Source organism: Aptenodytes forsteri, unplaced genomic scaffold (genome assembly GCF_000699145.1).
Source record: "Aptenodytes forsteri isolate BGI_AS27 unplaced genomic scaffold, ASM69914v1 Scaffold194, whole genome shotgun sequence".
Taxonomy (NCBI): Eukaryota; Metazoa; Chordata; class Aves; order Sphenisciformes; family Spheniscidae; genus Aptenodytes; species Aptenodytes forsteri.
This window is the reverse complement of record NW_008795243.1, coordinates 1,061,676-1,088,219: the sequence shown is the minus strand read 5'-3', so window position 1 is coordinate 1,088,219 and position 26,544 is coordinate 1,061,676. Positions and strand designations below refer to the sequence as shown.

Here is a 26,544-nt window from a genome sequence, read left to right as displayed (position 1 = left end):
GTAAACAGCAGGTCGAGCGAGGCACCTCCCCTGGTAGGCTCACTTACCAGCTGTGTCAGGAAGTTGTCTTCCACACACTCCAGGAACCTCCTAGACTGCTTCCTCTCTGCCGTGTTGTATTTCCAGCAGACGTCCGGGAAGTTGAAGTCCCCCACGAGAACAAGGGCTAGCGATTGTGAGACTTCTGCCAGCCACTTGTAGAATGTTTCATCCGCCTCTTCATCCTGGTTGGGTGGTCTATAACAGACTCCCAGCAGGATATCTGCCTCGTTGGCCTTCCCCCTCATCCTTACCCATAAACACTCGACTGTATTATCATCACAATCGTTGAGCTCTAGACAATCGAAACACTCCCTAACATACAGAGCCACCCCACCGCCTCTCCTTCCTTGCCTGTCCCTTCTGAAGCATTTATAGCCATCCATTGCATACATACGTACAGATAGATAGGTAGATAACTTGACTTCTCTTTCTAGGATTTCTCTGACAGGACCCTCTGCATTATGTCTCAGGAGCATGACCAATCCATCTTTATTGCACCTCTCCAGTAGATACACACATAAATAAACTGCTTTCTAAGTTCATAAACTCTACTTCTGCAGAGACTTAGCCAACATGTTCTGCCAGAAGATTATATAATGAGCCCATATTTGTATGGATGACAGTCCAAGACTTCAAATATTTATCAAGCACTGTTTAGCTTATTGTGTTTCTATGTCATGCAACAACATAAAACATAACATTTCCACAATTCTTGGGACAACTATAGTTTTCTTTGACTGTAATCTGGATGGTAAGTCCCCAATTCCCTATGACAGATACAAAAATAAGTGTACTTAAACATTTAAGTTCCAGAATGGGATATCTAATGCTACAGAAAACAAGCTAGCATCAGTAATATTCATGAAGTGCAGGGAAACTTGATTAAAAATTGATTTTTATTAAAAATTCTCATTAAAATACCTGATTTCATTTCATTCAAACTTTCTGCAGAAATACATTACCTTTGATTCATTCTCATAATTCATTTAGAAAAATAAAACCCCAGCCATTCTGAAAGCAAGCAATTATTCTTTTTTCATTGACATTCTGGAAACTTTTCTTAATGAATTTCTATTTTCAGATACTCAGGATTCCTTCCCCCTTTTCACTGATTTTGGTCTTTCTTCCTTCTTCATCATAAACACACTGAAAATCATTTTACTATTACAGACAACCATCCTACCTTTTCAAAAACTCTTAAAAATTGGTCATAAGCTATTTTTAAATTTCTCTAAACCAAACTAATTCCTCTTTAACAGAACCTTAAGAATGAAAGGAACTGAAATGAACAGAAATTAGCCTAAACTATCAAGCCCAGATTTCAAACTAGATTTTAACATCCTAAAAGTTCACCTGTGTTAACAGCTGATTCTTTGGCTGCAGTAATTTTTTTAAAAAGTCAGTTTGTAAAATTTTTATTTTAACTAGCTCTTATACAGTTCAGGGATATCTGAATCAGAGAATTCAGATGTCAAATATACTAATCTCTCTTCTGTTATGTACAACAGTAAGATATACCAGCCTCTCCTGTTCCTTGAGTAACAGGATGCTATGGAACATCACATTGCAGTGTGAATTTCCAGGATACTCTGGGTTTACCCTGGATATTTACATAAGGAGATAGAGTAAAGTGACAAAGAAGTTATAAATTAATACTCTGTTGTGCATTAATCATCCCATTTAAGCAAGCCTTAGCAGTGGTTTCACAGGGATTAACATCCCAAGTGTAGTGAACCAATTTAGACTTATTCCACAGGAATGTCCTTTGTAAGAAACTCATATGGCATAGTGAGTTGTAAATTCAAATTTTACCTTATTGTGTACTACATTCTTCACACAAAGAAACCTTCTGTTTAATTAAAAGCTCCACTTTCAAATCCTCCCAAGAAATGTTTGAGTCTGCGATCCTACTTTATATTATGAAAAATTTTCATACTTAAAATTATTTATTTAAAAACTACTTTTCAAAAGATATGAAAAAAGACTTAAAGAAGGACTATTACCATACTGTCTCCAATCCACATTAGGAGGCAAATTCAGCCACAGAATGAAGTTACTGAGTTCATTTAAGTAGGATGGCAGCGAATGGAAACCTTTTTGGTTGTACCACACCTGGAAGAGAGAATGGAAATGGTGAATCAAAAATGAGTTGAATCTGAACGCTGATCTGAAAGCTCCCATACCATGCAGAATTGCATAAAGATATCTAATTCTCCTGTTATGACACCTATTTATAGAAGAAGGTGAACTAGGCAGAACAGAATCAGTTAATTTGTATAGGTCTTTCAACAGAGTGCAGCAGTTTGTTTTCTACTGTTGGAGCTGTACACCTATGTTAATTATTAAATTGAGATTCTCTGATTTAATGGAACACTGTGTCCCTTCCTTTACACGCATTTGGTAGAACAAATAGAGGAAAAACAACGCAAAAATAACATTTGCCAATTTAATTGAAAATACAAATAGATGAGTAAAACTCGTGTTACAAGTGGAGAATATTATTGAAATTCAAAAAATACTTATCTAAATAATACCTGCAAGTGACACACAGCATAAAATGTCTAGGAACAGGGTATCGTAGAAAGTGGGGAAAGAAAGAATCAAGGAGGCACTGTTTACAAGGTGAGTACGAAACTATTCCATAAAGGACAAAGCTGCATCTCCACCTTCAACAAGCAATTATCAGTGATTTGTTAAGCAAAGAGGAAATTAATACAGACAAATTTTAAAGCAGACGAGACAAGCCAGTCCCTCTGAGGAGCACAGGGGAGCAATTGTGCTGTAACATATACTTTATCCTCAAATCATGCAGAATCACCCTGACTTGATAAATATACTCAAAATTCACACTTCCATGTGCTAGAATCATTGCTGAGCACCTGATATGTCCCAAAACCAAATAAACTGAGGTTTGGGTTTTGCTTTGCCTTTGGAAATCGATTCCATTTCTATGCCTCGTTACTGTTAATCATAGTGCCTTTGAACCCACATTATCCATACTGAAAACTAGGTCAAATTATTATGTATGTTTGTTTTCAGTTTTATTTACGTTTAAAATAATCTTTGATCACTATCTATTCCTCACTCCACAGCAACCTTTCATCTCCCCTTTTTGTTTATACAGTTGAAAAACTCTTAACCTTTCCCTATTTGATATCAGCTATTTGCTAATCTGCATTTTGTACATCTCAGGTTGATGCTGGGCAATTCTCACTTTGTGTCTGGATTCTGAATCATACTGCAAAGTGCACAGTTTTTAATATAGGTCTTTCTTGCCTTCTGCTAGGATTTCAGTTTTCTTAGATCCTTTCTAAAATTACCATCTATACGGTTACATCTTGGAAAATTCCCTAAAGATTCTTTTCTCACCACTCTGATGCTGTTCTCCTCTAGTGCTCTTCCATATATATGTGCCTCTTCTTGATACTGGTGTAAACTTCTAGATTTTTTTTTTTTATTTGCTTGCAGATAATTCTGGTTTTTCTTTCTTGTAGTATCCAGCTACAAACCTTACTTGGACACTTGTTCCAGGCTTTGACTGTTTCTCCTGCCGCGTTCTTCTCTCTGTTTCTCAGTGCAGAGAACTGCCTAATCTTCAGTTCTATTTCCCTCTCTTAATAATTATTTTCTTCTGATTTATTTTCCTGACTGCCTACTTGTTTGGATCTCCACATTGTATTCTGTTGTGAGACAAGGTTTACAACACTCTAATTATCCATTCAGTTTCCTCCCATCTATCCCATATCATGCTTCCAAACACCACTCTGAGCTCCACTGCGATTTCTCCTATGCCGCTCACCCTTGAACCTTCTTTGCAGTAAGCTCTGTTAGTCAGCAATTAAAAAATGAGCAGCTTTGGTCTACCACTGCTCTTGCTTGCATTAGCTTTCACATTTTCTACTCTTCTTTATGGGGGTCTTCACAACTGCTTGGAATTTCAACTGCATCTTATGTCCCCATGTTTAAAGAAAAGAAAAAAGAACAAATCCCAAACTCTTTCCCCCTTTGCAAACTCATATGCAACTCCTTTGTTCTCCTCCAGTTCAATTCCCACAAATTAGTACACAAACTAGATCTCCCATTCTTTAATCAACAAGACAGTTCTTTAAAGAAATGAAGTGAACTAGAACCTAAGTGTCCTGAGGAAAACTGCAAATCTTTGCACTGCTGGATCTCCTGTGCGAATAACAACCAGAGCAAAGAAACATAAGCAAGTGATCAAGGGTAGCCAGTCTTTTTCACACCCCCACACACCCATTTCTTATTCCATCTTTTTAAAAAAGATTTGTGCCGAATAGAAAGTTATACATACATAATGAAACTCCACTGCAATTATTTTCATCGTATTAAAAAAAAAGGCAATTAAGAAAATAATAAAGCAAAATTCTGATGACACATCCTCAATTAATTGAAACAGGGGAAAGGTCTCAAGTGTTCACAGAACACCTTAGAAATATAATAATGTGACCAATATTCAAAAGAAAATACAAAAAACCACAATAGAGTATTGTGTGTAACAATACATTTCAATATCCCACACATTAATTAGAATTCTTCCTTCAAGCTACATTATGTAACTGAATCAAACCACCAGGAAATAACCAAATTGAAGCTGGATATTTAATTGTTTATAATCTGGCAAAAGAGATATTTGAGGTTGTTCACTTCATCAGAAGACACATTTAAGGTTTTTTTTCTAAAGTCTTGGTGCTTATTCTAAACTGATTGCAAAGGTAAAATATTAAAAAGGAAAAATATTAGTTCCAAATGAAATATCTTTCATATTTCCAGTGTGCCACACAGGTAATTATTTACAGAGGGAAGAAAAGAGATGAGCAATGGAAAAATATATAGATTAAGATGATTCATTTTTATTTTCATTTCTTTATCTTCTATCCACGGTTGATAAAATTCCTTCCCAAGGAAAAACACGGCCCCTCACTACATTAGGTATAAGTTCTGTAAAGATGTGTTTTCCATTATTCCATATCATTTTTACCTGCCATTAATATTCCAGAATAATGCTAGACTGACATTTTCACTAACCTATCAAGAAAAAAGGGTGAGGAGGGGTAGAGAAATCCCTAAGCATTGCTGGACCAGATTCATGATGGGGAGGCAGAGAGAAGGGGTATTAGACTGGAGAGATGTAACAACTTCTGGACACTTATACTATTACTGTACAGTAAAGTCTCAAATCCCAACCTTTGAGATTGGAAAAATGCACACTTCAGAATGCTACATAAACTGTACAAACTGCCTTTCAGGACTAATTAAAATTACCACATGTTCTTCCTATATTTAATTATGTTATAAACAACAGCAACTATGAAATCATTATGGAATACTTTTTGCCCACGTTATCAAAGGAATCCAAAGAATATACAGTCGTGAAAACACAAAAAAATTGAGGACGAGTTGTGCTTTTGCCACATAGCAGTGATCATCAATGAAAGTCAATAATCGATGGTTTTAATCAGCCATATTTGTCATGTGGTAGATACATTCTCTCTCGTGCATGCACACATACACATTCTCTGTGTGCATGCATGTAGCATTCATGCGGTATATACAGCATGGTATGATTAGATAAAGTAAAATAGGTATTGAAGAGGTATTTTTAATTTGAACTGGAAAAATTGTTGGCTTTTTGAGTGGAGGAGAATAACATATAAGATTTAGAAATTTTCCAAAATTAAATGAATCGTACAGTAAGTCTCTTCAAATGCAAATTTCTCATTTTTTTTCATACAAGGCTATGTAAATGGTACATTCACTGTCTCATGAACAAGCTTGAAAGGTCAAAGTAAAAGTCTGGTCATTAATTACTGAAAGGTTAATGCAATAATTTGACATTGCATCAGTTGAAAGCCACTTCCAGGAGGTATTTTAGATAACACAGTGCCCTTTATAAATCTACTCCACTATTTTCTTTGGGTCTGAAATATGAAGCTTACTCACTAACAGTATAACTATAATTTGTCCCTGTGCTGATGGCAGGTGGAGCTCTATGCCAAAGACATTTAAAACTAAAGGATCCTGACAAAAACCACAGTGCAGGCATGTCAAAACAAGTCTAAAATGATTAAAGATACATAGGACAAAAACAGCAGTCAGAAAAACACATCTTATTGCAATCCTCTAGGACTTCAAGTTCCTAATGAAGGATTGAACTGGAGTTCAAAGCTATAAGAAATCTGGGGGTAGAAGGGAGATCACAAATGGCGAAAATGAAAATATGTATAAGGTAGGGTGTATATATGATAGAGACATTTTTAACAAAACTGCATGGAAAAGGCATTGCAAACAGGCAGTGATTTTGCAACACTAAACATGAAATAATATTGGATTGGAGAATATTTGTATGTTGTTTTAACACATGGTGGTTTTAACACTTTGTCCCAAAATTGATTTTGGGATAGAGCTCATTTACACTGTTCCTTCTCTTCTTCTTTTATAAAAGGAAATAAAATCTAGTTTCTGTACTCCCATAAAAAAATTTAAAGACAGAAGCATCTTTCTTTCATATTCTAATCTGGAATCTGGAAAGTCCACAGCTTCTTCTTAACAAATCTGTTTTGCCTCAAATATAAAAATAGAAACCACTCACTGATATTCTTCAATACTCCTCCAAGACTGCTGTTCCTCTACTCATTACTGGTCTACGTTTGAATGGATCTTAAAAGAACCTTTCAAAGCATTCCCAAGGAAAATAAAATCCCTTGCACTAATTGCCTGTCAGCTTCTAGGTCCCATCCCAAGTTTTCACAGTATGGAGATACTGTATCCTTCCAGTGCATACCAAAAGGCCTCAAGGAAAAGCTCATTATTTCAATTGTGCTTAGAATAATCCTTCTTCTCCTGACTTCAGAGGTAGCTTCAGACAGAAAACACTGGCTCTGTGTAGCATTGCCAGACAGTACGATCTACTGTCAAGAAGAGATTCAGATTTCACAACCTGACTGATTTCAGCAAGGCACACTTCTGTGTATCCCAGCACACTCTGGGATAAAAATGCAAAGTTACTCATATTTGAAAAGGGGATTATAAACACAAGGTAGCATATTTGTTACACAGAAGTAGCTACTCCTAGAAGCTAAATCTTTACTTTTTTTTTTACTTTTTTTTGGGGGGGGGTGGGTGTTTAAAACACCAAACTCCCTCCAACCCCCCCCACCCCAAAACAAACAATCCTCCACAACAACAACAAAACCAAAAACTAACCAACCAACCCAAAAAAACCCCTTCCTTCCCCACCATACTCATCCCTTTCCTGCCCACCTCTCTAGATTCCCAAGGGAAGCCCTGGGAGTGCTGGCACAGTGGTGCATATCATTTGACTCATTTAAAACTGCTTCTCGGAACACAGAAGAATACTTCAAGAATTATGAACAGAGAAGTGGACTGTAATAGACAGAGAGTTTTTCTCCCAATTTCTAAATGCAAGGATTGTATGTAATGATTTATTATTTTCTAAGTACTGTGAATTCTGGAGCCTGAATAAGTAAGCAACACATGCATACAAATGTGCACACATACATGCAACCCTTACCTTAGCCAGAGGCTTAGATTTGGTGTTATTCAATTTTTTATCTTGAAGTTCAAATGTTTTCCTCCCTCCAAAAGACCAACCACCATATCTGGTAATAGAAAATAAAGTAATAACAAGTTACCTACCTTAAGCTTAGCAGTCTTTTCTTGCAATGATAAAGTGGTACTATCTACATTAATGCTTTATTTTTCAACTGAAAGTAAAACTTCACCCCTCACAAACCCCTTCTCTGTTAAAAAGGAGGAGCTCAATATATTCTTGAATCAGGTGAACATTATTGCTGTTTTCTGGCAAAGGGATTCCCTCAGATAAGAATTTTTACTTTCTGAAAGCTGAAATCCCTGAACAACAGGAGGGTTTGTGAGCAAGTGAGGTATTACTGACTTTCAGAAGCATCTTAAACAGCTTGATTTCTTCCTGCTCCACTCATATTCTAGCTCAAATCTTTCATCCTAAGATATTTACCTCTATTTTTATCAAATCAGATACACTTTTTTTTAAAATGCATAAATGGCTAACACTTTCTTCTCCTTGATAAAATCATACTTGGTGGAGTATTTGTACTTATGTCAAAGACAGTGGTTGAGCTGTAGAGGCACGTTACCTTGCCCCAACTCTATGCCTTGATAACAACTAACAGATAAAGGCAACTACCCCTTATATTCTCAGTGACGTAGGTCTATGCTTTGGGTCAGGAAGGACTGTGTTTTTAATACACAAAGGATAAACAAAGGTTAGATATTTTAAGGTTACCTTGCTTTGTTGGAAGGCCTCACTAAATATTCTTCCACAAGGAACCCTGAAAGATTATACAAAATCTGTCCTTTCTTATTCTTCACATAGGGAGCAGAGGTATTGAAACTTGGACACATCTGAAAAACAGTGTACATAAAATAAGTAAAGCACTCTTAAAAATCAGTGGCACTACATTTAGCTATATTTTTGAATTTTTACATAGATTTTACAGCATTGCTTTTCAACTGGATTTACCTTTCTCAGCTTTGATAACTTTTCAATTAATTATGTACAGTTTTTTATTTGTGCCACTTACATATTAGAACCACATTTGATTTCTTTTGCAACCCTGTCAGTCAGTTTTGTTTTGAAAACATCAAAACTTGTATATAGGTTTAGAAAGGTTTACAACAATGAAAAAGGCAACACTGCTATTCACTTGTTGTGCCTGAGAAGAAACACAGGAAACGCACCACGTGAATATGAGATGAAAACAAAATTCTAATTAATGCAATATGCTTCTAAAAATTTAATTGGTGGTCTGCAGAGAAGAATAAAGGAAGATGTTTTCTAATGATTCAGTGGGATATTCTCACAACCAAATAAACGGAGACAGATATTATGATCAGATATCTTGGAAGCCTTATAAAGTACATTATGTTTATCAACTGAAAAATTTTAATGCTTACTTGACATCTCAACCCTACACAAATTAAAACTCACTCTCAGAGATTCTGGTTTTTCATAGCTCACAGATACAGGCTCTGCCTCCACTGTCAAATGGCTTCTCTCCCTTGAGCTTTCATGGTTAATGGGCCTCTCCCTTTGTGAGTTCCCATTCCCATTTTATTTAAGCTTCTCGTATTTTAAGTATACATCTCACTAGTATTGGAGGCAAATTTATTCCTTGCCCAGCAAAGTAAAAAATTAGTTTCCTCCTTCCATTTCTCCCAAAACTGTAATGCTGTATTGCACATGCAACTCTTACTCTAAATATTCATATCTTTATGAAGGAGAGAACTTATTTGATAGAATGGTCCCATCCAGGGAAATATATTTGTCACTTCAGACACAGTTTCACATTCTTGTTTATTACTCAACCTCAGAGCAAGTCAGCAGGAAAACTCACTAGTCAAGAAGGTCAAAATTCATTATCTTTTTCAAAATTCTTTCTTTCCTCAAAGGCTGTTTTGTTTTCAAATACACAATCCAAATCAAAATCAAACTCTAACAATTAAATCTCATTCACATGTAGATTCCCTGGTAGTTTCTATCAGCTAGGATCACCTGCCCTTCCATTTTGAAAGCAGGTAGTCTTCCAGATATTATGGAAGTGTTATGTTTTAACCTTGTTTTACATGAGTTTTTTTCTAAGCAAAGTCCTATAACATAATTAAAGCAAAGTTGCATCTGCTGAGAATAGTTCAGCCATCTCTGATTCCTGTTATTTCAGATCAATCTATAACCTTTTCTAGTACATATATACACATGCACACACATATATATACACACACATCAAAATTGTGCAAGCTCTTTCCCTGAAGACTTCAGAACACGCAGCCCAAACATGAGATAAAACAGAAGGAAATCTCCAATCATAACAAAGCCAGTGCTCTGAGGGTTTATTTCCTCACCCCTTTCTCTAGCCCTTCAAAAAGAAGAGTCAAGGTATTAGATGTAATATACACACACACAAATTTTACATACGTAAGTAAATATAAAATGACATACCTCTTGTTCAGCCACACATCCGCATGAATCCTGGGGTGACGTAGATTCCATCTGCCAACAGGAATTATTTTTTCTAATGGGAATAAACATAACAATAGGAACAACCATTAAATGAAAGGAGTATATTACTTAACAGAAGAAATCCACAGAGTAACGAGCAGATCTGGCATCTTGAACACATTCTTAGCATTATATCACAGTGGCAGCTGTGTCTAAAGCTATATAAATTTTACTCATTTGTATTGAAGTGGATTCACTAAAAATATTTATATAAGCAAAGCAGCAAATGAGCTGCATGCCTTCTGTTTGCAGTAATAAGTAAAGCATGGTCACAACTCTGCATTCCTAAATTTGGAAATCTGGAATGCTTCCTAACAAATATTGTAATTATTGTCTAACCTTCATTCATATGGACGCCAGACTTGATCAAAATCTTCCTGAAATTAATCAGAAAGCTGTCACTGACTTTTAAGGACTTTGGATCAGACCTTTAACAATGAAGCCTACTTATGTATTTTACCTGGATTCCAAATCCTTCATCAGAACAGATTTGTCATTAACCTCACGCTGCAAGAAAAGCTTAAGATAGTCCACATTACACAGAAAAAAAAAAAAAGAATTTATAATATTTACAATTTACAATTAAGGAAGTAGTTATGTTATTCGCAGTTACCCTTGTTTTGAATGCATGCACGTGTGGTCCCAATCAAAGAAATATCTCAGTAGAATCTGAGAAAGGTTTCCTAGGTTATCATCTTCAGTGCTGTTTCAAAGTGGGCCACAGGGGGGGAGGGAAGGTAAGGGGAAAAAAAAAGAAAAAAAAAATCTTAATATGTCTAGTTCCATTAACTTTCAGGCTCAAGATCCTACACATTTACCAAGAAATTAAAGAACTATAAAATCCATGTATAGGAAACATACCAAAACAGCAAAATGATCTCATTTCAAATTACTCTTTCATGTAAAGAAAATTCAATACAATTATGGCTAAACAAATCTCAACGTCTCCCCATGGCCATCTTTCTCTTTATAAATATGCATTCCTAACAATTAACATGGTTTAAGTGTTTTTCAAACAGCATCATGTTATGTTTATGAAGATATCTGGATATTTTTCCAGTAGAGAAAGTGATCTGTATGCGACGTGCACTCAATATAGAGTAGTTCAGAGCTGATCTATAGATACTGTACATTAAAAATAAATAAATAATCTAGTTGGTTTCAAAGCTGAGCATATAGAAACTAGAGGCTGAGTGAGAAGGGTACCAGGCTTTGTTAATACTGTGTGACACTTTCAAACCTGAGAATTATTTTGAGAAAATGGCTTCAGACCTAAGCAATTAGTTAAAATGAAGCATGCAAAGGCTTGTTTAAATACACTTGTGCATTTACATATAAATGGCCATGACTGGTATTGAAACAGATTGCCCAGTTCAAACTGCTCCAAAGTCTTTGCCCTTTCCTCCAGAAAATCCTTTGCACGATGTTTTTCTAATTTTATCTCTCCCTCATAATAATATATAAAACTGTACTAAATGTGAAAAATAAACAGCTATTGTAAAAAGTAACTATTATTCTTCCTAGAATGCAAACAGTCTCTAAATATGAGAACTCAAGGGTAAAGGTCCCAGAACCCTGGATATTGATGATGATGGATGAGCCCTTTACCTAAAGAAGGATTCTGCATTGTCATAAAGTCTTGGTGTCAGCTTGAGAGAAGGATAATCAATAGCCAGCGGCTTCACACTAAACAAGGCCATTGCCAGTGCAACAAAGAGGACAGGCAGCAGCACATTTGACAGACTTCCTCTCCAGTCTCGCCTAGTGTGGAGAAACCTCTTCATCAGAAGGGCAACAATCTGTGCAAGAACAAGACGGGCTCCACGCACACTTGAGGCCCCTGTAAGTGAGATATCTGAGTGAGAGAAAAAAACCCCTCTTGACAAACAAGGAAAATCAAATTAAACTTTCATGTACTACATTTTCAAATATAGAACATAATAGTCTTTTTCATAGAAAAAACAAAACTACATAAACCTACAGTGTCTCCTGGATGGAATAGTATAATCCCCCCCAGTATAACTAATTAACTCTTCCTATAAAGGAAAACAGATATTCAGCTAACACGTTATCTCTAGAGCTTTCCGTACACAGCTAAAGGAGTACTGAATACCTATTTTCCCATGGTCCTCGCACTGGTACAAACATTCCTTGTGCATTGCCACCTTTGGTCCTAGACAAATGACTATGACAAACATGGTCCGTATTAGCACTAAGGTCTTGATCCACCTTAACTGAAATCAGTGGTAACTTTTCTACAGGGATTTCAATGGGACGTCTTTAGAGTATGTAATAGAGCATCATAGATGCTAGAGACGTGGATTCTCATAAAAGCATTCCCTTCATTTCTCTACTCATATGGGACTGATAAAATTTTCTAATGTGTTAGTCAATGCAGTTTCCATAATCCCAGCTCATGGGCTGTCCCTCACATTCCCATGGGAGTGTGTCCACAGCTTTTTAACATCTCACCAATCAGACATTTTCCTGATAGACTCTCCCTTAATTTAATTTTATTGTTCTTTGTTAGACACTTGTGAATCACACCAATCACTTTGCCTCCATTTTAGACCCTAATGCCTTCTAGATATGTGCAGGCTATTACCAGCTTCTCTTACTTCTGGCCTTGCCAGACTGAACGTACCTCAGCCTCTTTTCTTCCTTACAGCATAGCCGTGTCTGGTAGATTTACTACCACAAGTATTTACACTGTAGCAAGACTGAATAGCCTGTTTATTGTAGTGCTCAAAGACATATTGTATTTTATGATCTGTTGTGATTTGTCTCTTACTATCTTCCCTTCAATATATCGAGACCACTCTAAGCAGCATTTCCATGGTACCTTTTAACAACTACTTGTATGGGAGCTTTCAAGTAACCTCAAATTAATTGTCCTTCACTTAGCATAGTTTTTTTCTGGTTTACTAGAACTTTAATCCCAGAAGAGAGAGCTGTGGGACAAATGGGGGAAAAAATAATTAGAAAAATAAGTTGAAGTTCTGACAGAGTGACCATTGAGCAAAACAGCTCAAATTCTGTACTCTACAACTGGAATGTGACTTATAAACTTATGATTTCTTATATTAAAAATTATGTGTATTTTGCCATGAAAAGTTATAATCGAGTAAACACATTGTGGGAGATTGTGGCTTTTAGGGTTTGGGCCTACACAAGAGGAGGAAATCAGGTGAGATAGGGCTTCCTGGTGACATGAAATACCTCGTGTGGACTTCTCAAGGCTAAGACTTTTGGAAAAAGATAAACATCACATCCACCTGCAAGAAGAGCAAAAAGGAGGATCCAGGTAAATGCAGGCTAATCATCCTCAGTCCCTGGGAAGGTTACAGACCAAATCCTCCAGAAAACAACACCCAGGATATGAAAAACAAGAAACAACTGGGAATAGACAACACAGACTTGGTAAGGTTGAACCGTGCCACCTGAGAGCTTGCCATGAATACAGGACTGGTTTGGTCAATAAAGGAAGAGCAGTGGATGCTGTTTACTTTGACTGAACAAAGCCTGTGACATGGTTTCCCACAGTGTCCTTAGAGCAAATGGGGTGAGGAGGACTACAAGGACCACTGGCCAGACTGCCAGGCACCACACTGTGGGCTGTGAGAAGCGGTACCGGGTCCAACTGAGGAGCAGTTGGTTACTAGGGCTGTCCCTCAGGGACTATGATGAGGAAAACGCTAACAGTACTTGTTAACACACACACGTATGCACACCTGCACCTGGAGGGGATCCGCACTGTTTGGAGGCATCTGCGGGTCAGGCACTGGGGATGAGGAGAACCTCCTGGCAGCAGGAGCAGCTCTCCAGCAGTACCCAGGGACTCCAGTGGCACCAGGGAGCAAAGTCTTTGCTCAGGGAAAGGACAAAAAGCAACAGACACCAGCTGGAACATGGGAAATTCTGACTTAATATATCAGGAAAAAAAAATTCACTGTGAGGGTGATAACTAAAACTCAAAACCAGACTGGACAAGGCACTGAGTAACCTGCTCTCACTTGACCCACTCTTCCAACTTTAATATTCTCTGATTCTATCAGATTCCAATTAACTCTAAGTAATTAATTTTGGTTTAATTTCTGGGGGAAAAAATTTCCAGTATTTATTATTTTAATTCCGCAACTGAATGATAATTCTTTTTTCCCCAGAAAATCCCATAGAACAGAAATTCTGTCTTTAAGCAGTTCTAATCACAGCCATATCTTGCTAATTCCACAGCTAACACAAATGGGATTTAGGATTAAAAAAAATAATAGTTTCTGTCTTCAACCCCCCCCCCCCCCAGCCATATCTTGCTAATTCCACAGCTAACACAAATGGGATTTAGGATTTTGAATCTCTGTGGAGAGAAAAAGTAGCTACAAAATTCAGATCCTGGTTCAGCATTCAAGTGCCCTAATCAAAAGCGATTATATTTTGGGATTGGAACCTGTTTTTTCTATAAATTGGACTAGTAGGAGAAGAAAATCTTAGTAAAAGAAGAATTTTTTTAAAGCAAACTCCTTACGAATATATTAAGCTCTTTGAATTATTATGATAAGGCTTTCAATAGTTGACTCAATACAGAAATTGAGACACCTGGAAACAGAACAATTTTCAAGGGATGAGTGTTTTTAGAATAAAACAGTTCCTGTAAGTGTTTCCAGCTGAGCATCCCTGAAATTGTAAAATATACCATCTCTCATTTATCAAAGTAGTGAAATGCCAGGAAAGGAGCATAGAATGAGATATTTGCCATGGTCCCGGACCTGTTCATAGATTATAAGCATGAAATGTGAGTTAAAGACGCTTTAAAATATTTTGCCCCATTGAATCTCTGAAAGAGGACTATGACAGCTACTTTCTGGGGGCAGAAAGGGAAATCAAAGCTGCCATTCATTCTTTTTTCTTGACAAATGGAGCAGAGAGAAATGTTAACATATTAATTCAGATTGCAATAGGAAGAGAAACTGTCATCCTGAATAAAAATGATTATCCATTTTGTCCAATATTCTGACTCTTACTCAACATTTCTAATGCTGGCCAGCCAAGATACATCACAAAATAATGCAATAAACCGTTATATTAAAAGTATGTGTTTACCTCAGGCAATTCTTCTTTTTAAAATTATCTTTTCCAAAAAACCCATATGTTTATTATTTAAAATTCTCATTGAGAAAGGTGTCAAATGTCTTTCTGAATCATCTTAAATTTCAATCTTTGTGACCTTGAATTCTGTCATTCCTTTGTGTTTCAGGTAAAAACAAAAAAAATTGTTTATCTGTTTTGAATTTACTCTATTTGATGGTACTGGATATGCTCTTAAATCTTCCTTTTGGAGAGAGGTTATAGAAGTTTCCAATCTACCTTCTGCATAAATAATCTCAACCTTTCAGTCTCCACTTATAAAAATCTTTATAGTCCTAACCACCCTCACCACTTGCCTCAAGTCCCCTTATATTACCACTGTATCAGTCTCAAGAGATATTGTGTTCAACACGGCTGTCTATCAGATGTGGAAACACTACTGACTTATACAATAGCATTATGCATTCTTGTACTGATCTGCTTGCCTTCTTTATGCATCATACCATTTTGTCTGACTGCAGTCACACTGTGGAAAGTAGCCTGCATCAGGCTTTCCACAATTGACTCAATACTGCTTTCAAGATTCCCAAGGTATTAAATCACTCAAAAAAAAAAAAAAAAAAAAAAAAAGCTAAATTCTATTCCTGTGTACACTTGCCATTTAACCCTTCATGTTTCTTAATTCTACATGCATAGTCTAATTTAATTTTCTTTTAACTAGAAGCTATAAAATTAATTTTTGCTTCATAAAGCTTATAAGTAATTCACCACCTACATTTGGTTTGTATGTCAGGAGGCAAAAAAGAAGCACACATTTATGGGAAAACAGTTTCTGATTACCACTGATAATCATAAAGGCTAGAAGACAAGACCATCTGACCTTTCTGTTATGAAGTCAATTTTTATGCAGAAAGCTTATGGAAATATTCTCATTAATAATTTAGATTGTAAAATTAAAAATCTGACCCAACTGTTAGAAGCTGTCTTGCTTGACTTACAATTGCAATTATCTGCAAGAAGTGCAATTATGTTCACAATTAAGTTGTCCTTTGCGATTCATCCAGACTCTCCTTTGTATTATGGAAAAGATTTTTGCCTCTTTCCAATTCATATAGTTAATATCAGGCACAAGGAAACAGACCATAAGTCCTAAAATTTGTGAACCAAGATTTTGAAAAGCCTCACCTATAGACTACTCTAGAATTAGGAGCAGAACCAAATATTGTAAGAATCTCTAACTGGATATTGGATGGTCTTTTTCTTCCCTTCTTTGCACTTCTAGAAAATAATGTAACTCTAAGCTTTTTTCATGGCACAATAAAATAAGGAAAAATGGGCTATGCAATGGCTATGAAAACAGTCAGGAGTAGACATTTTCAATTCTGCTTCTGTCATTTTGGCATTTAGACAAGTCATTTAGAGGAGGTCCAGATTTTGGGAAGATAATCCTGGAACTGAAATACCCTGGCAAAACAGTTGAGCTAGCTCACATGAAACTGTTTGCATTTGGAAGCAGTATATATTTGTTAGCTTATCAGAAGTTCTGTGCCAACAAGTAGTTCTAGGCTGAACTAGTGATCTGACATCCTTCTGCATTTCACCAAATGCCATACTGGCGTAGAGTCAGTGCTAGCCCACCAATCTGTGCACAGCATTCCATTAGAAGGTATAAAAATGTCCTTCATCTTCTTATATATTTGTTTACTCATTATAAAAAAAAATATAATATTGATTTTGTTTCCAGGAGGATTTTGAGGACTCATTTTCATGCAGAGCATTTGAATAAAAGGCACTTTGACAGTGTGAGGTATAAAGGGAATGCCTCTATGTGTTTTATACTATGATTGATTCTTGCTTATATGTAGTAGGGTCATGAGCTGTCTCCATACAGAGCTGGTCAGAAAAATCTATATTTTGGGAGGAATTTCACAAGAGAAATTCCCTGCTGGCATTTTTAGATATAAATCCTCCCATTTCTCCCCAGAGTATTTTTTACTTTAAGCATTATGAATATTTCTTCCAAAAAGTTGATTCAAATTGTTTACATCTTAAGAATTTCCTGTCCAGAAAAGCAAAGCTTCAGCAAAACTTACAGTTCCTCCTCCCTCCCCCATACACACTGCTTAATCCAATTAAGTGACACTTTTTGAAGGGAAAATGATTATTTTTTAATTAAAAATTCAGCTTTACATTCAGGGCCCTAGATTCCAGAATGGGATTGTGCATGGGCCTGAAGATCTTTGAGACAGAATAGTAGAGATTTAGGTAACTGTAGACTTCATCAGTAAAATTAATATATTTTAAAGCCAAAGCATTGGTGTCTGTCAATCCGTAACCTTGTGGAGAATCCCCTTCACAACTCAGATGTCCCAAGCCCTTTTCCTCAAGCCAGACAGTTGACTGATCAGAGGATTTCCTTCCTTTATCTAAGACATTCTTATTGTTCAAGGTTCAACATGTTTAATATTTTAGCACACTGAAGAGCACTGAAAGGACAGCATGAAGTATGTAACTGATTCCTATTGGAAAATCAAGAAAGAACCAACACAACCAGAAAAATGTGCTGGATACTCTCACCAAAAATCCCAATACCCAAACCCCACAACCCAAAAAACTGTCCCTAGAAAAACTACCAACAAACTTGTAAAGTAGCCTCTTTAAGCTCCTATTTTTGCATTTCCCAGAGAAATTGGTATGGACAAAAGTTCATCTGTAGGCAAGAAGCTTAGGAAAAGAATGGGGTAAACTTCAGTCAAACTACCCACCCTCTATTCAGAAGAAATAAATTCTAAAGTCAGGCCTAAAAACAGCAGCTGTGATCTACCTACAATAATGTGTAAGACACTGAAGAACTGGTAGGGCACCATAGTACCTAAATCTCTTAGAGGCAGGAACGCTTTACAGTACTCTCACTCAACTGGTGGAAGAGGAGACACATCTGACCTTTACCGGCTAAACGAAAGACATAGCCATGTAAAGTGCTCTTGTGCAGAAGGAAAAGTGTAAAACATGCAGGAGTTAGAGGACAATAAACCTTCATCCATAAAATAATTTTCTTTACTGTTTCTTGCTGCACTGTTATCAAATCAGTGACAGAGGTCCATCCAAGCAACAACATTTGATCCTGGACATCACTGTTTGCATCCAGGATTTTCATTCAGGTTTGTTGCAGGTCATAAACACATTGTACAGACTCACATAAGGCACATAATTAAATGGCAATGGAAAATACATTGCTAGCATCCACCAGACAAAAGGAAAGAAACAAGACAGAGGTATAGCAGGTTTTTGTCCCCTTCCTTCCATTCTTTTATTTTAGTTTTTCACAAAGCACTACGACATAATCTGAAAAATGTATAGTGCAACACAAAACACATGTCAATTTGTTAATAAATAAATGAGCTGCAGTCTTTTTTTTGTTGGGAGAGGAGGAACAGTTAAAATGAGGAATTTTCCAGTCACAGTTTCACATGAAAATGACTGACACAAACACTTTAAGCACCGATCTAAAATACTCCACTCGTCACAAAGCACTACGACATAATCTGAAAAATGTATAGTGCAACACAAAACACATGTCAATTTGTTAATAAATAAATGAGCTGCAGTCTTTTTTTTGTTGGGAGAGGAGGAACAGTTAAAATGAGGAATTTTCCAGTCACAGTTTCACATGAAAATGACTGACACAAACACTTTAAGCACCAATCTAAAATACTCCACTCCTCTTGCACACTGATGCACCTTAATCCTACCTTCCACTGGGTAGCTTTGGGATGGCTAACTAGCAAACTGAGAAATAATTAAAACCAGGACTAATTTTTGGGTACTGAATAACCCAACTGAATAGAATACATTATAGTTATCAAAATAATGAACTGAATAGAATACGTTATCTAGATTCTCAACAGCTCATTAAATGGATATATTGCCTTTGCTGACAAGGGCTAAGCAGTTAGAGATGAAAATGTGGAATCACAGCTCCAACACTGCAGACATCTCTGCAGCAAATGACTACCCCAAAAAGATTGATTCCTGCCCCCCAACCTCTTCAACTTTTGTACAGATTACTAAATGAACTTGAACAGAGTCCATCTGAATCTACCTCACCCTACAGCAGTCCAGCATCAGAGTATGCTGCTGCAAAGATCTACAAAATAGTCAGAACAGGAGATTTTTAGTGTAAGAAAGAATCCAACTCAAAGTGTTTGCTCATTCTTTCCAGACATACCATAGCCTCACCCACATTACGAATATCATCCTTTAATTTCAAGAACTTGCATTTTTTTCAAAGTTAGAACATACTATTACCTGTATTATACAGACAAATAGGTGAGCACCACTGAATGCAAACCAAATATTTCTTAGCAATTATACAAATTAGATAAAAACTAAAAAATTATATCCAAATTTTCCCTTCCTTTATATCTTCACAGTAATCCATGACTATTTATAGTAGACATTATAATTCTATCATATGAAGTATTAATTTAAGTATCTGTAATGCCCGTACAAGATACAAAGAAGGTAAACCAGCCTCTTGAATTCACATATAACTAATACTGAAATACACAAAACATTTCCTGACCATTTTAACCTTCTATTTAATGCAAGGATACCCAGTCTCATATCACTGGAAAAATCCATTAAGATTTCTTTTCACTCATGTCAAAATAACAGAAAATCCTCTAGAAGTATAAATGCCACACCATGCAACAGCACCTCATGTGTGGTAATAGATAAGAATTTTAGAACAGATATGCATCACAACCACTCTCTATTTTAAGGGTAAATTTGGGGAAACAAAAGAGTCCAAATGGCATTTAGCAAGTAAATATGGCAGTTGGAAAGTCAGTGAACTGAGATCTCTGCTTTCAATTTATGGACCTGATTTATAATCTTACCTTCCCAAACCTATTTGGCTGTTTTATCTACTTATTGCATCCTTAAAACTAGACTGCAAGCTGTCAAAGGTAGTGAGAATCTATTCTTTTTATCCTTCCTATTAGTCCATAGGGTGTTTGGAGCAACAGGGCTTGACTTTAGATTGGTGTCGTGGTTTAACCCCAGCCGGCAACTAAGCACCACACAGACGCTCACTCCCCCCCCGCAGTGGGATGGGGGAGAGAATCGGAAGGGTACCACTGCTAGTATAATAAACAATAATAACCACCCCAACAGTTAGGAAAAAAACAACACCCAAGTTGATGCTGAAGTGTTAGCTGATGTCAAAACACCACTTGTTGTTTTTACTAGTATGCAAATGTGTAGGCATGTAGCCATAACAGAAACTCGACTGAGTAAATATATTAATTTTAGAATGTAACATTTTTAGTGAATGGTACAAGCACCTACTCTGGTTATAAAAGTACTGTCATAACTTTCAATGGAGGGAATTAATTTTCTAGTACAAAATAGTTGGTTTTCTTCCCTTCTCTAGTCAGAAGCACACAAATAGTGCACAAGCATAACAAAATGGGAAACAATGGTGCTGCCTTCCTATCCATTACCCTACAGACCCCAAAGGGAACCAAAAAGAGTTGTTACACTGACAACCAAGCTGATTTGATGAATGGCCATCTAAACTAGTCTCGTCCTGACAGAAGAGGAGGACACATTGCTGAATGCACTGTTCCCATAATTCATAAATATAAGGTTTCGTTTCTTTCTACAGCTGTGACTTTCAGTGCCTATTACAATCTCTGTTGTTACATTTCTATGTTTTCTTCCGCTTTGCTTTGATTTATATCTCTTCTCTACATTTTAGGTGGGGCTGCTGCCAGCCTAAACCATACTGAAAAAGATGTTGGAATTAAGCACCAAGTATTTTTTAGCTTTGTGTGGTGAACTCTGCTGTGGTCAGAGCACCTTCTTCATGATGAGATGGGCATATTCTTTGGAAACAAATAAAAGACAAATATTCAGCCAGGTGGACACAATCCTATCATGCCCTGAAACGGAAAATTACTGTAATTTTGGGAGCCCTAATTCTCTGATTCTGAGTTTCTGCATGATTAATTTACATTAACAAATATGCTAATTTCAATTTCCAGGAGATCATTTTCCAAATAGACATGCTTTTATTGTAGTACTATCTCCCCTGCAGTGATGCACCTTCAATGAATTGCCACGTGGAGGAGGGGACAAGAGAAGGAACAGTTGAAAAACAGGCACAGAATGGTGGCTACAAAATGGAAGCCTATTTGCACCTTCTGTCTGTATTCTTTGAAAGTACAAAAGCAGAGGAGAAGTACAGTCTGTCAGAATTGCCAAAAAAAGATCCCAACTGATTTCATACGTGTGTGTGTGTTTATCTCAGACTTGGCAGAGAGAAAGAATACATTTGTACATGCACAAGCAAACATCCATCAGATACATCTTCTGCACTCGAATATATCCTCTTATTACAATAAGCAGCACACTTTTTGAGATCGGTTCCTTTTCTTTGTACAAGTGTATATCAGAAAAGATTTACAGAAAGCTATTGGAATTCAATCCACTGAATTCAACCTGTAGACTCAGGTTACAACATTTCGAGATTGAATCCGATGTAGACAATAGGGCTACAACCCACAGTACTCTTGCTGTGTTTGGTGAAGATTTGCTGAAAGAGCAGGACAGCAATGCAATCTGAATGTTCTCTCTACCGCAGCACTTAACATTAAGTGTGATAATTAATGCTAAATATCTTAGCATTTTCAAACTAGACAGATTAAATATAGCAAGGGTCGAAGGAACTATATATTCAAACCAGGGTTCTCAAGTACTTCCCACTGGTAACTTGCTTCCCAGAAAGGGGACTTTTAAATTGTAGCTGTCCAGTTGTGTACTGCAGATGATTTTTGTTATGCAGCTGCTCAGTTTTCAGTGAGTGGCCTTTGGAGGGACTGTATAAAGCACTCTGGAACAAGCCTCCTGGAATTGCTCAGAGAAAACTCAGAAAACAAATGGAGCAAACCTCTTCAGCAGGGCCAAGGTTTCACCCTGATAGACAAGGACATTCTTAGCCACTTTAACTTTTACAATTTATGCAAGTATTAGCTTAATATGAACAAAGTATTTGGTCTAAAACATTGTAACTTCCATGATCAAGAATACTTTTAGACACTATCTCTACTGGAGTTATTCCATTAACAATAAAATCGTATCAGAGTTTGTGCAGGGAAACAATTCAAAACTGAAAGATGACTGAGTTCTGCAGGAGGCATGTTTTATTCAGACCCAAAGCTATAGCAAACAATTGAAAAATTTATTTGATGAATAATCTCTTTCCTCAGGCATTCCAGTATCTCATAAATAGTGGTATTAAACAGCTACGAGGATCTTGATTAGCAGAACCAACTGTTCCATTTTTTCTAATGCCTCCAATGAATATGGTAACCTAGATAAACTGCAAAAATAGATCAAGAGACAGATAGAAAGAGAAAAAATGATATGGGTAAAAATTTCCACCTATACAAATGTCCGACACCAGGTCTATGTATCATAAAGTCCCACTTATATATTTCAAATGAGGAATTAACTGGCAACAGTGTAATATACAAATCTTATCAAGGTGTCACCTTGTGACCTATATAAGTTTATTGCATGAACAGTTAGCAAAAAGAAGTGTAGTCCTAAGTGCTGGCTGCTCTGCATACTGTCTTTCATACTGAATTTACTTTGGATGTTGTGCCTATAACTCCTAAAACACTTTTTTGTTAGCTTTGAGAAATGAAAACCTTGTATTCCTGCAGAATGTTACTAGTATCGAGAAAACAGATGTGTGACTATTGATAATGTCTTTGTGGGGTTTGTAATACAAAAGAAATGTTTTAGTGACAGAGCAGAGACAACAATTTCACCAAAGGAGATACTTTTGAGAAGGTACTGGACACATAAAAATCTAGTTTCATGTGGAAGTATCACCCTCAAATACAGCCTTGCTAGCACAACTAAGTTGTGTACCACACCTTCTACATACGTACGGTATTTACTCATTAGATGAAACAAGATGTTAAGAAGACTCCATGAAGCCCTTTCGCTAAGCAATGTTCCATTTCAGAATGAAAAGTAAGTATACCTAGTCTTGATAAGCATTTCTTCAAAAAATTGACCATTTGCATTAAATTACTTACATAATTAAAGTTAAAGTATTTGTAATTGCTGGTACAACAACATTAACAAAGCAAAGTTATGTTTTAAAGTATTTGTGTGCACGTGTGTACATACACATACACTATCTTCATCTATAAAAATATACAAATATATACACACACAGGCACACTTAGGAAAAAATATCTATAAAATATATACTCCATCTGTAAGGTAAAGCAAGGCAAGGAACAACCAGAATTGACTTCGTATATAAAACTTAAAGACTAGCTATTAACAACAAATATTTTCTGACACCATATATGTGATTTTGTATTCATTATCTGAGTCAAAATTTCCTCCAACACATAGGCCCCATATTATGAAGGAGAGAAATAATCAGTTCATCTTGAACATGAGAAGTAAATGCTATCTTTGGAAAACTCCTGCTACTGCGCAACAGAAAGAGCATAAACCAAAAAGGATTTCACTATTTAAGCTAGGAAGAAAATATTACTATAGGTGTAGCAAAAGCCACATTAGTGTTACACCAGGCAATCCATCATTGCTGTTACACCAGGCAGCCCATTACTGTTTAACTTTCAGTTGCTTTTCAGATAACAGATGATCACATAATCCATATACTGAATACAGATTTTTGAAAATGTTGCAAATGTGAAAACAGTGGAATACCTCCAAAAAGTGCAATCAGGTCATTCTCAAAAGCAAGAAGTGAACACAGGAATACTGTCTGCCAGATCTCATTTATCCTCTTTTTTTGGTAAAAATTACTTAGGAATCATTACAACATGAAATGGAAGACAAACAGTCCTGCAGTGGAGAACAGTTCTACTTCTCTTATATTCTTTTCTTTTTTTCCTTTTTTTTTTTTTTTTTTGGTAAAAATTACTTAGGAATCATTACAACATGAAATGGAAGACAAACAGTCCTGCAGAGTGGAGAACAAGACTCCTGAATATTTCATTAAAAGACAGGATTTAAAAAATACCATGAAAAATCATAAAGGCTGTCAATACCTTTTCCTTGTCTGCAGCTGTTGTAATAGCCTTAACAAAATACAGGAACTAAAAGAAAACAACAGGAAATCTTGGAGTGCAAAGGAAAGGTTGGAGAAAGAGAGACAGAAGGGAGTACCAGCAAGTCCGAGGGAAAACAGAACCTGTATGAAGAAACATACTGTCAAGAAGAAATCAAAGAAGGGCTTATAGGCAAGACATAAGAGCTACACAGCTGAGATGATTAGATCACTTGGTTCTCAAGATGTTAAGGAAGTTCACATTCTAACAATTACCTTTGGATAAATAAAACGTTCCTAGTGTGCCCTCAACTATCTGTATCCTTTGTCTTTCAGCTCGAAGAAATATCTGAGCATGGTGGATGAGCTTCCAAGCTATTTCATTTCTGAAACAAGCGCGACTAATAACTAACGTGACATAACCTAGATTATGACAAAGGCAAAGCAGCAGGTTGTTGGAAAGAGCAGGTTCAAAATATTCTCATACATCCACATCAGGCAGCAAAAGCTGAGAGATGTTAATATCAAATACAATTTTCTGTTTAGAAGGCATTTGAGATATGTAGAAATTCAATATATCGTCAACACCATCAAAAGTTACATGCATATCAGTTCTGGTGACCCACAACTTAAAAAAAAGTCTCTCTGATTATTCTGTTTCTTCTAGGCAGGATAGAAAAAGCATCATCTCTTCCATCATAAGATGGAGTGATGCAACAACTTTCCTCATTTGTTTTCAATTATTTAGAAACTGGACATACTCAGTAAACTTCAGACCACAATCTGAAGTCTGGATCTGTATCTATAGCACAACACATTTCTTCAAACATACCTTTCAGTCTAAATGAGATGCGTACGTTTTAAGAACAAGCAAAAATACCACATTACACAGTGAAGGAAAGCAGCTACTAAGTCACATGGGTGACCATTTATGAAAACGACTCAATTCCATCAACAGAACACATTCATGAGCAATTAGTATGATTTTCAAAAATAGACATTTCAGAAGGGATTATTGTTTTGTTCTCTGGTGTTCTAGCGCTTGTTCAGTTGAGCCCCTTTTTTGGCAGGTTCTTTACTGACCAATTTTTTGCCTAGAGCTGAAGGGAACAAAAGGCCTCTGTGAGGAAGGCAGGCAGGATTCACTTCTTTCATTTGCCAGCATTTTAGGAGATGAACATGAGGACAAGGAGGTGGAGAACAGGAAGTGGATCAGCTTCTTGGCATTGTAAGAGTACCTCCCTTTACTAGAAAATAGCTTCCCTTCCATTTTTTTTTTCTAATACACCTCTGATGTCTGAGCCTGTCTAACAAAGAGCCCAAAATGTCCATACTGTGGATGAAAATGTGAAAAGGACCAGGCAGCAACCACAAGGAAAGCAACTGGTAGGGAAAATGTTTGGATGAGAGAAGAAAGTGGTGGGTGAAAAGAGTGAAACACATTTGAGGTAAGTGGAAGAACCTGACCATTTACTTTCAGAAGGACAAAAGGAGTTATGGTTATGCACTTACTAAGAAAACAAATTTATGTAAACCTTAAGTTAGATGATCATATTTTTGAGATCGGATACCTTTTTGTGACTACTGATATTATAAAGATGCTCCATCCTCATTCTATGCTTCAGACAATCCTGAAAGGGTGACAAAAGGAAAAGGAAGCAAGATTCAGGGTTGAGGAGTATAAAGCTAAATAATTGGAAAAGGTGAAATTAAGTTTTCAACACATGCTAGGATCACAAGATTTCCTGTAAGAAACTAATTAAAAAAACAATAAAAAAGCTGAAGGAAAACATAATGTATCCAAGATTTTTAGACCAGCTATTTTGATGCTTCTTTTTCAGGATCTAGCGCTGAATTTAGGTGGTAGTGTCATCTATTCTATTAGACTATCAGAACACCAAAATGTATGCTGTATCAGTAGTTGGCAAAAATTTGAAAATTTTAATATCAGTCTTCATGTCAGCAGCCACTTCTTCTAAATAGAGCCACTGTTACTTATTGTCCAGTTTTCTACTCGGCAATCAAATCACATTTTGCAAGGTGGAGCAGTAAAATCATTCTTATATCCTTTTCAGGGATCTGCTTGGCAGAGTGCCATGGGACAAAGCCCTGGAGGGAAGAGGGGCCCAAGAAAGCTGGGTAATATTCAAGGATCACCTCCTCCAACCTCAGGAGCGATGCATCCCAACAAAGAGGAAGTCAGGCAAAAATGCCAGGAGGCCTGCATGGATGAACA

General features: G+C 36.6%; 1 protein-coding gene across 1 annotated transcript in view; it reads right to left on the bottom strand.

The window, feature by feature from the left end:
* The window catches only part of ABCA13 (ATP binding cassette subfamily A member 13), a 207,588-nt gene that overhangs the window by 64,531 nt on the left and 116,513 nt on the right, over positions 1 to 26,544 (bottom strand). The window contains exons 42-47 of the mRNA XM_019471904.1: positions 11,729 to 11,960; positions 10,734 to 10,823; positions 10,061 to 10,133; positions 8,348 to 8,466; positions 7,595 to 7,682; positions 2,046 to 2,154 (exon numbers count right to left, since the gene is read on the bottom strand). Of these exons, the coding sequence (XP_019327449.1) occupies positions 2,046 to 2,154; positions 7,595 to 7,682; positions 8,348 to 8,466; positions 10,061 to 10,133; positions 10,734 to 10,823; positions 11,729 to 11,960 (711 nt within the window). The remainder of the gene's footprint in view (positions 1 to 2,045; positions 2,155 to 7,594; positions 7,683 to 8,347; positions 8,467 to 10,060; positions 10,134 to 10,733; positions 10,824 to 11,728; positions 11,961 to 26,544) is intronic.